Source organism: Monoraphidium neglectum (assembly GCF_000611645.1).
Source record: "Monoraphidium neglectum strain SAG 48.87 unplaced genomic scaffold scaffold02369, whole genome shotgun sequence".
NCBI lineage: Eukaryota > Viridiplantae > Chlorophyta > Chlorophyceae > Sphaeropleales > Selenastraceae > Monoraphidium > Monoraphidium neglectum.
In genome coordinates this window covers 1-9,458 of record NW_014011259.1, presented here as the reverse complement: position 1 = coordinate 9,458, position 9,458 = coordinate 1, and the positions used below count along the sequence as shown (strand labels likewise).

The window sequence follows — 9,458 nt, the reverse complement described above, 5'->3', positions numbered from 1 at the left end:
GCGTGCACGCAAGCGCGCACGTGTGTGCGTGCGTGTAAGTGTTGTGTGTGTGTGCGCGCGCGAGCGCGTGTGGAGTTGGGTGCGCGCCAGCGCGCTTGCACAACATCGCTGCGACACCTGCAAGTCTCCAGCGCAGGCTGTTGTCGGTCCACTGCAGGTTGTGACAACACAGGTGCCCCTGCGGGTTAACCACCTTAGTGCGTGTGCCCCCCTCCGCCGAACTCGCCGCAACGTGCACGTGTTCAAACACACGTCTTACATGACACATACGATATCTGCAAATCAACAAAAGAACTTGGTGCCGCGGCCTGGCCCGCCGCACCTGCTGGTGGAGGTGCCTCGACTGCACCGCCAGCTGCCTGTGCGCGTCGGCCAGGCTCTTCTTGAGCCCGTCCACCTGCCGCAGCGCAGTTGGCGCACGCGCGGCCACGGCCCGTCGCGCGCATGAGCACAAAGAATCGCATGCGCCCACTGCGCTGCACGCCGGCAGCGGGATTCGGGCGGCCCATCAGGGCGGCGGCACCGGGGGAAAGCAGGGTCGGGTGGAGCGGCACACGCCCATTGGCATTCATTAACCGCGCCCACCTGCTGCGTGGCGTCCCCGAAGAGCTGCAGGATGCGGCTGTAGTTTTGGATGGAGCGCGCAAACCCGGAGTGGTAGCCGGTGGCAAGCGCGTCGACGAGCGACATGAGGCGCGCCTCGTGCGCCCGCAGCTGCGGGGCGGCCGCAGTGCAGGCGTCAGGGTGTCGGACGGGAGGGTGCGGCGTGCAGCGTTGGCAAGGGGTTGCGCGCGTGCGCGCGGGCAGCATCATCTCAAGTGTTGTGCCGAGGCCCCGGTGCGACTTCCTCAGCCGGGTGTGACGGCTGGCCGGCCTGCACAGCCCACCTCCTCCACCATCGCCTGGGGTTGATTCGAGCTGAGGATTTCCACCACATGCTTGAGCGCGTAAAACTTTGGATCTGTGAAATCTTGCCCGATCGCCGCCAGCTGGTCGCCCACATCCTTCCATATGTGTTCCCATTCCTCGGATTTGGCCATTTTTGCTGCGAGGTCGTCGGCCCAGATCACAACAGCTCGAGCCTCATTGTTGCTGGAAGCTCCCAAATGCGCATGCTTTCTACACTCTCATCATACTAACCAATGAGCGCGTGCCTGACGACAAAAAGGCGCCACCTTTCGTCACCAGCCCCCTGTGCGTCACATGCACCCCGCAAATGCACCCCTGGCCCCCACTGCCAAGTTGACGGCCCATGTACAGGACGTGAGACTGAACGCGGCTTACAAGTGCGAGACACGAAAACGGCTGACAGAGGCAAGTGCACAGCAGCGCCAAGTGCTATACATCAAGGCGAAGATGTTTGAAGTGCATGCGCACCTGCCTATCTGTTGTGACTCGAGGGAAGGACAACGCCGTGCCGCCAGGGGAACTGGGATGACGCAGGGCACAAGCGGTACATGCATGCATGCAACTGCTGGCCGCGCTGAACAGGATAGAAATGACAGCGAATACGATCACAAAGCGTGTAGGGCGCAGGCATGCTATTCAATATCGGCATACGGCATCAGCAGCGGAAAACAGAGGGGCATCACGGCCAAAAAGGGGTCAAGGGTGGTGGCTGAGTGCTGCATGGGCTGCATGACCCAAAATGCGCACTCAGCGGGGCGCTGCAGAAGGCGCGCCCGTCGGAAGCGCTGCAGCTAAACGTGGGCACAGCTGGCGGCCTACGCCACAGCCTGCCTGAGGGTGGAGGCACCCCCCAACGAGAGCCGAAAGGGTTGATACAAGGTGCGAGCTGTATGAAAGCTACACATACACGACAGCCACGAGCTGCAGATGACGTCAGCGCTGCGGCCTGGTGCATGCAAGAACACCGATGCGCAACGGAGGGTGTGGGTGCACACACCGCAAAGGCACCAAAGGCCCAACTGATGCAGTAAAATGTGATCAACCTGCCGAGGCAGCTGCCGAGACTGGACACCTGGCGTGCCGTTGCAGAGCGTGTGAAGGGGTATAGGGCAAGAGAGAGCCCCTGCTCAGAAGCTATTGAGCCCTGTGCAGGCGCGTAAATGAAAGGTGCCGTGGAATGGGGCTGGCTGGGCTTCCGAGCCTGCCCCAATCACCAATGCGGCTGGCACATCAAACGTAGGGGCAGGCGCGTTGCACATGAACAGACACCTCGCAGCAGAAAGAACCAGAGAGAGCTCGCAGCTCTGGGCAGCAACCGAGCTAGCGACATAGGAAGGATGATGAGTGTGTGCACCTCACGGCAGGCCTCAAGGGGGAGGTGCGCAGCACGCGCGATCCGAGCCGCCGCCGGGATGGGCTGCGACAGCGTGCGCGCGCGCGGCGTTGCGGCTGCAAGCGGCCGCCTCCGCCTCTGGAAACCCTGCACCCCCCCTTCTGAGCTGGCGGGGGGCACGATGGGGCCACCCTATTGCAGCCCCAACGGCGACCCTGCACACTTTCTGTAAACCATCGCCTCACCGGATCACGAGCATATCAGACAGCGCATTACGCAGCTTCCGTCCAAGGCTGACGCCGCCACCACCTCGCACATTGCTCGCGCCGCCCGCCGCAGCTGCCCCTGCCCCCTCAGGCTGCTGCTGCTGCTGCTGCGGCAGTGCGCCGGTTGAAAAGCCGCGAGCCACGGCTGCATCCTCCGCCTCGGAGCGGGGCGAAGGGCTGCTATTCGTGCTGGCCCCGCCGCTGGTGCTGGCCCGCGGCGCACGCACGCGCGGCGGGCAGGGGCACAGGCCGTGCGCGCGCGCACCACCGGGCGCCGCGACCTGCGCCCTGTCGCCGCCCGAGCCGGCGGGTGCGGTGGTGCCGTCGCCGCTGGGGCCGCCGACGCCGGCCTCGGGGCCGCCCAGGGAGCTGCGGCGCGCGGCGCTAACGGCGGCGCAGTGGACTGCCGCGTCGTACGCCCCCGGGCCCGACAGCGTCAGCAGCGAGCCTGCGCGTCCGCCACGTCAGCGGCGCAAAAGGTCAGAAACGAGGCGCGCACATGGGCCCGCTGCGGCGCCACTCAAATACACCCTCCGTGCAAATGATGAGTGCTTGCCGTACAACACGTGTCCAAGCGACCCTGTAGCCACTCAAGCATCCTTGTGACGCCAGCCCGCCTCCTTTCCGTCCTCCCCCTCCTGCGCCCTTCCATGATCAAGAGCAAGCCCCACCTGAGCTGGGCTCGTCGCACGTGAACGTTATGTTGAGCTCGCTGTCATCTGGAAGGTGGAAGGCCTTGCGGATGGCCTGGGTGAACTGCTTGTAGCCCTCGGGGCCGGGCGCGACCTGCGGCCGGGGCGCAGGCGTGTGCGAAGCAATCGCCTGTGGGGCAAGGCGCTCACGGCATGCTGCAGCAACACGCAGCGTTTTCGGTCTTGCAGCCGTTGTGTCGGAGATACACATAAAAAACGACCGCCTTGAACCCCCTGGTGGCGAAAACCACAGGGGTGCCGACACTGCACCCCACAGGGCCGCTGTCACCGCGTCCGACGGGGCGGTGCGGGGCGGTGCAGGGCAGTGCGGGGCGGTACGGTCTGCGCGCGCCCCCAGCCACGCGTCCCCAGTTCACCGTGAAGCTGTACGTCTTATGGTCAAAGTTCACGTTCATGACCGCCGGCGCGCTGGTGGTGTCGCTGTTGGGGGTAAGAACGTCCTTCCAGTCTGGCAGGGCCTCGCGGCAGAAATCGCAGTGCGTCTCGCGCCTGGGGCGCGGGGTCGCGAGGGCGGGAATTCAGGGGGACGGGGAAGGGGACAAGGGGTAAGCGGATGTGGCCTGCGGCTGCCGACGGCATGGGCGAGCAGATGTGCAGGGCAAGTGCTTGGGTGCATCGTTTTGGCCCAGGCCCATGTGTGGCTGTCGGCCTGGACGCGTGCATGTGGTGTGCGACATGAAAACATGGCGTGGGCGGTCGGGGCACGGATCTTGCAAGGCATGGAGCGATGCGACAGCAGCGCTTGGTTTTGTCATGGCACAACCTGCCCTCGTGGCTGCAGCATGCCAAGCTGGACCCCGGCCACACCTGGTCCCAGCTGACTGCAGCTGCCACCGCGCAATGCACCCAGCATGGCACCAGCTCGGGCAGCGGCAGGGGTGCACCAGCGGCCGGTCTGGACCAGGCCCATCCAGGCAGATCCAGCACACAGGGCAGTCGTCGGCCTGTAACGCAGCAGGGGCACCCCGGAAGAGATGAGAACGGGTGGCGACGTCAGCCGTCAGGCAGCGGCGGGCAAGCTGGGCGTATCCCTGCCGCACTGCACGGGCTCATACAAGGGCCAGGCAGGGACAAGCACAAATGCCCCGTGAAGCACGGGTGCACGATCAGCGCCCCCAAGTCGGGTGGACGCGTGGCAGCAGGTGAGCAAGGCCTCCGAGAGTCTAGCCCGTGCGGGAGCTCAAGCACACACCTCCGCCACCACCGTTATCGTGCGAGGTCCCAGGATCCGCTCGTCGCCTGAAGCGGCCTTCCCCATGGCTGGGATGCTGGCGCGATGTTGTCGAAAAATGATCGGCCTTGCAGCAAAGGTGGCGCCTTGATCGCTATGATTATAGAGTCCAAGTGCGAGCGCGTGGCTGATGCCGCTTGCGCACACCACTGTCTCCGCAGTCTGATGTGGCCTTTGGCGAAGTCCCACTTCCTGATGGAAGGAAAGGCCGATCACCGGTTGCAAACACGTAATATCTCTGGGCTGTCTACGCACTGAGCGTCAAGGGAGCGCCTTTGGCGGGGCGGTTCGTAAGGACCCCAGGTGACGGCAGCGATGCGGGCTGCTATGACGCAGAGTGATGGCTCAAAAGGTTTCAATGACACACTCCTAAGCAGAACTCAACCATGGTGTTGGCGCCTCCACCCCCCCGCCTGCACGCAATCGGCCAACCGAAAACAAGCTGCCAATGATGTCGCAATCTGCGACACGCTGATGTGGCTGGCCGCGGTGTTCAAGCGATTGCAGGCGCCGCGGTTGACACAAGGTCTTCAGACTGCTTGTGTCATGCATATCTCTGAGAGGTGGGGGTTGGGTGGGGTCATCTGCAACTGGTTCCCGCCAACCAAAAGGTTTGAATGGAGCCAACCGCCAACTGCGGGCAGTGTCAAACATCTGAGCACGGGGCGCTGCTCGCCCCTGCCGCAGAGTCAGGTGGGGCTGCTGAGCATTGCTTTGGCCACCACAGCGCTTTCTGGCAGCATGCCGCAATCCGGCAGCGGGGGGCTTTCTGGCGCAGGCAGCATCTTTTTGTGAGCAGGCGTGACTGCCCGGGCACGCGGCTCTTCGCAGGCGCCCACATGCATCTCCGTGTTGGAGCCCACCTGCAAAAGAGCAGCGTGTGCTATCAGGACCGCACTATCGACGCGCAGGCCATCAGGCGCAGCCAGAGCCCAGCCTGCGCCCTCACCATGTTCAGGACCTGGGAGGGAGTGGTGTGGGGAAGCACAAGGTCTGCACGCACCAGACCGCTGCTTGGGGCCTGTTTGAGGGTTTCACAGGCAGCCTGGTATGCATTTGCCGTGCATTTCACCAGCAGTCTGCCCGGCACGTTTGGTTTTTGCAGTGCCGATACGCTGAGGCCGGCCGGCCTGGGGTGCTCTGGGTTGCCGTACATGTCGCAAGGGCGGATGAGCGGTTACAAGGCCGCCTGATGTGTGGACCGCCGCCCAACGCGCCCCACATGCAATGCACATGAGTGAGTGTGGTGCAGCACATGAATGCCTGGATGGCGCGCGTCACTGTGCGGGAAGCGAAGCGCATCACGTGAGCGCAAGAAACTGAAGGCTGCTCACCAATGAAATACAGTACGAAGCGCATGCCGGGAGCTGCGTATGACACACTCATACGCAGCTTGGCGCATCAAATCTACTCATCTGTTCATGAAATCGGCGGCGGATGAGGCGCAACATCCGAAGCCCCGTCAGGACGCCGGCGCGACCAAGTGGCTACGCTGCGGCCCCTCCCATTCCTCCCACTCCCCTGCCGCCTCGAGCGTCTGCCGTATCCAGTCCTGCCGCTGCGCCTCCAGGCCGCGGAGGAAGTCATTGAACCGCAGCTGCTGGGAAGGGTGCGGCGCGCAGCTGGGCTCGTCCTCGCTTATCGCAGACAGCGCCGCCGACGCCGCGCGCTCCGTCCCCTTCGGCGAGCCGCCGCACGGCCCCCCGCCGCAAGCGCCGCTGCCGCCGCCGCCGCCCGCGCCCGCCGCGTCGCCACCGCGCCCCTCATCGCCGCCGCCGGCGGCCGCGCCCCCACCAACGCCGGAGCCGCCGCGCCCGCGAGGCTCCCGCTCGGCCGCCGTCGCTGCAAGCGCCGCCAGCGCCGGCCGCGCGGCGCGCCACGCGCGCACCGCTCGCAACAGGTCGAGAAACGACAGCCGCGGCCACAGCACCGGCAGCCACTGCAGCAGCGCGCCCCCAGACTGCCACAGCAGAAAGTCCGAAAGCCGCTCCTCCCCGGACGTCCGTATCACCAGGTCCACCGGCGGACTGCCGCCCGCGCGCGGCGCGCCAGTGTGCAGCGCGGACTGCACCAGCGGCCAGCCGACGTCCCCGGGCAGCAGCTGCCACCCGGCCAGCCCGCGCCGCAGCCGCGCCAGCGCCGCCCCCAGCTCCTCCGTTGACGTGTATGAGAAGCAAACGTTGACCACGCGCCGCGGGACGCCGGGCGGCGCGGACGCGGCGAGGCGGGCGGACGAGCGCATGAGGCGCGCCGCGGCGGCCTGCACGCCTGGGGGTGCGAGGGAGAGGTCTCCCAGCACTCGCAGCTCTGCGCCCCACTCACGCGCGGCCTCGTCCTGTGGGTTTGGGTGGCGGGTGGCGGGTGGCGGGTGGAGTGCGGGCGCGGGGACAGCCGAGGGGCGGTGGGCGCGACGGAGGTCAGTGTGTTTCACTTGCGGCAGAGGGCGGTCGGATCGAGATGGGGTGGAGCAGCAGCAGCAGCGCCGGACTGGCCCCATTCTGGCGCGTGCACACATGTGCTCGCAGCATGGCATGCACGCACGCCCCTTCCATTCCACGCAGCAATCCCCCTCTCAACCAAATTCACATCCGACGCACGCACGCGCGCACGCGCGCACGCGCACACGCGCGTACGCGCACACGCGCGCACTTGCACGCACACACACTCACACACACACACGCACACACACACAAACACACACACACACACACACACACACTAGATTTCACCCGCAACAGAGCATCGAATTTGTCTGCGGCCAGCCGCATGAGGCCCTCCACCTCCCCCGTGTCGCGGCGGAAGTTGTCGATCGAAAACGCGTAGACGCTGACGTGGCAGATGCCCAGCTCGAAGCACCACTTGATGACGTCAACCATCTTGGCATTGGGGAGCGAGGGCCGGTGTGTGGTTGGGTTGTGTGTTTCACAAAGTTGGGGCAATAACGGCTCAAGACCGAGCATGCATTCAAGTCATGCCGCTGCTGATGCAATTGCTTGTCTGATGTGATGGGTGGTGGTGCAAGGGACACCGCACAAGGAATGCATGGTGCGGCGATAGGCGTTGTGAAGCACACGCTTGCGCCCGCTCCTGCTGGCGGACCAGATGCACACAATCAACCTACTCCACAGCAAGCGTCATCGAGCGCGCGCGCGCGCGTGTGTGTGTGTGTGTGTGCGTGTGTGTGTGTGTGTGTGTGTGCGCGCGCGCGCAGCAGCAGCGTTACCTTGGAGTAGCCCGAGGTGTGGCCCTCCAGCAGCTCGACGCCGGCCTCGTCAGCATAGCGCCGGTTGCCGTCCATTATGAACGCCACATGGCCCGGCACCTCCGAGCCGGCGCCCGCCATCAGCAGCTCGAGCAGTCGCCGCACGGGCAGCCACATGGCGGCCAGCGGCGGTGTCGGGGCGGGGTGGGGCGGCCGCCGGGCAGGCAGCAGGCTGTGCCGCTCGCGCTGGCCGGCGCGGGTGCCGGTGGGGCTCCGGCTATGTGCCGCTGGATGCGTGCAGCGGAACGGGCCGCAGCAACGCTAAAGAGCTGAAGACACTCAGGAGGCCTTTGAATTTTAATAGTAGATGAAATTCGGCCTCAAGCGTGCCAGAGCATTCACTCCATGCAGTTCTGAAAGACGATCTGTTCAGTCCTGCTGATTCTGAGCAAAACAGTGCTTGGGCTGTTAGAAACACATTAAGCGCATCAACATGCGCCTGGTGTGCTAGACGTATCCACCCTTCTACGATCTTCTGTACCGTTCGCCACGCGAACGGTCACCGACCTGATCTTTTTGTAGCAATCTGCGCGCTTTCGTGCTGGACCTGGCTTGGGTATCGCTTGGTTATTAGTCAATGTTTATTTGCTAGCGGAACTAAGGCGACACCCACCAGCCTCGTCAACACAAGCCCCACGCCAACGAAGCCAGCCCGCGGGCCGAAGCAGGAGAGGATGCTTCGGCGGCCACATTCGATGCCGCAGCACGGCGCCCCGTGCGTGCTGCGCCACCTCAGCCCGTCCATGGCGCCGCTGCCGCTGCTGCGGCGCGCGCCGCGCTGCCAGCCCGCGCGTGCCGCGCCCAGCCCCGGCGGCGCGGACGGCGCGCAGCCAGTCATGCTCAACTGGCACACCCTGTGGCTGCAAGAAGCCGGCGCCGCGCGGCCCGTCCTGTTTGGCAACAGCTACGTACTCTACCCCTCGTCGCCAGCCTCACCGGCCCCGGCAACCGCCGCCGCGGGCGCCGCCGCCCAGCCCCCGCCCGGCCTCGTCCCCTGGCGCCGCCCCGGCGGCCTTTCTGTCCGCCCCACGCCGCCCGCCGGCGGCGGCCTCGTCAGCGTGCCGCCGCTCGGGCCGGTGGGGCTGGTGGCGCTGCCCGTCGGCGAGACTGGCATAGTGCCCTTCGGCGGCGAGCCCGTTTGCCTAATCGGCGACGGCTACATCGAAGCCGAGGCCGTCGACGCCGAAGTCCTGCCGCCCGCAGATCACATAACCTCGGACGCCCCGCCCCTGCCGCCGACGACGACCGCGCTCGCGACGCGCCCGCCCGCCGCGCGCGCGACGGGCATTGTACCGCGGCCGACGGGGGGCGACGGGCTCGGCGCGGGCGGCGGGGACGGCGCTGACGAGGACGCTGACGAGGACCAGGAGGTTGTTTATGAGTCATTCAACACGTTCTCCCCGAGGCGAGGCCACAAGATCAAGTTCACATGCCGCCGCTGCGGCGCGACGTCGATCCGGCCGGTCAACATACACGCGTGGCGCGAGGTGGGCTCACGTCACGCAATGGGGGCCACGGCGGTGGTGGCAGCTTCCTTGCTGGCCGCTCTGAGAATTCTGAGCTGTGAATGTTTTTCTTTCGCTTGTTCTGGGGTGCTCCAGTTTCGGCCGTTGTCGCTGTGTGAAGCGATGCGCTCCAGATCGATGCACCTCATGCACCGCCGGCCGACGCGGTGCCCGCCCTGCGCAGCCCGCCGGGCCCTGCCGACACTCCCAGCCCTCCCACCGACGCGGCGGCCCCCGCG

At 65.9% G+C, this 9,458-nt stretch overlaps 4 protein-coding genes across 4 annotated transcripts; 1 reads left to right on the top strand and 3 right to left on the bottom strand.

The window, feature by feature from the left end:
• Positions 1-255: 255 nt before the first annotated feature.
• On the bottom strand, positions 256-1,040 carry MNEG_10566 (component of the exocyst complex; the record flags this gene model as incomplete). The annotated part of the gene is made up of 4 exons (XM_014040965.1): positions 256-275; positions 398-476; positions 586-714; positions 888-1,040. 4 exons carry the CDS (start codon positions 1,038-1,040, stop codon positions 256-258), a joined length of 381 nt encoding a protein of 126 aa, XP_013896419.1.
• A 1,443-nt stretch (positions 1,041-2,483) lies between these two features.
• On the bottom strand, positions 2,484-4,479 carry MNEG_10565 (hypothetical protein; the record flags this gene model as incomplete). Its single annotated transcript, XM_014040964.1, has 5 exons — positions 2,484-2,956; positions 3,180-3,294; positions 3,578-3,710; positions 4,029-4,165; positions 4,414-4,479. 5 exons carry the CDS (start codon positions 4,477-4,479, stop codon positions 2,484-2,486), a joined length of 924 nt encoding a protein of 307 aa, XP_013896418.1.
• A 1,435-nt stretch (positions 4,480-5,914) lies between these two features.
• Positions 5,915-7,831, bottom strand: MNEG_10564 (Dehydrodolichyl diphosphate synthase; the record flags this gene model as incomplete). The annotated part of the gene is made up of 3 exons (XM_014040963.1): positions 5,915-6,787; positions 7,233-7,328; positions 7,676-7,831. The coding sequence occupies 3 exons, from the start codon at positions 7,829-7,831 to the stop codon at positions 5,915-5,917; spliced, it is 1,125 nt and encodes a 374-aa protein (XP_013896417.1).
• Positions 7,832-8,457: 626 nt separating this feature from the next.
• MNEG_10563 (hypothetical protein) lies at positions 8,458-9,201 on the top strand (the record flags this gene model as incomplete). Its single annotated transcript, XM_014040962.1, has 1 exon — positions 8,458-9,201. A coding segment is annotated over one exon (744 nt), but the record flags the coding sequence as incomplete, so codon positions are not given.
• Positions 9,202-9,458: the final 257 nt, after the last annotated feature.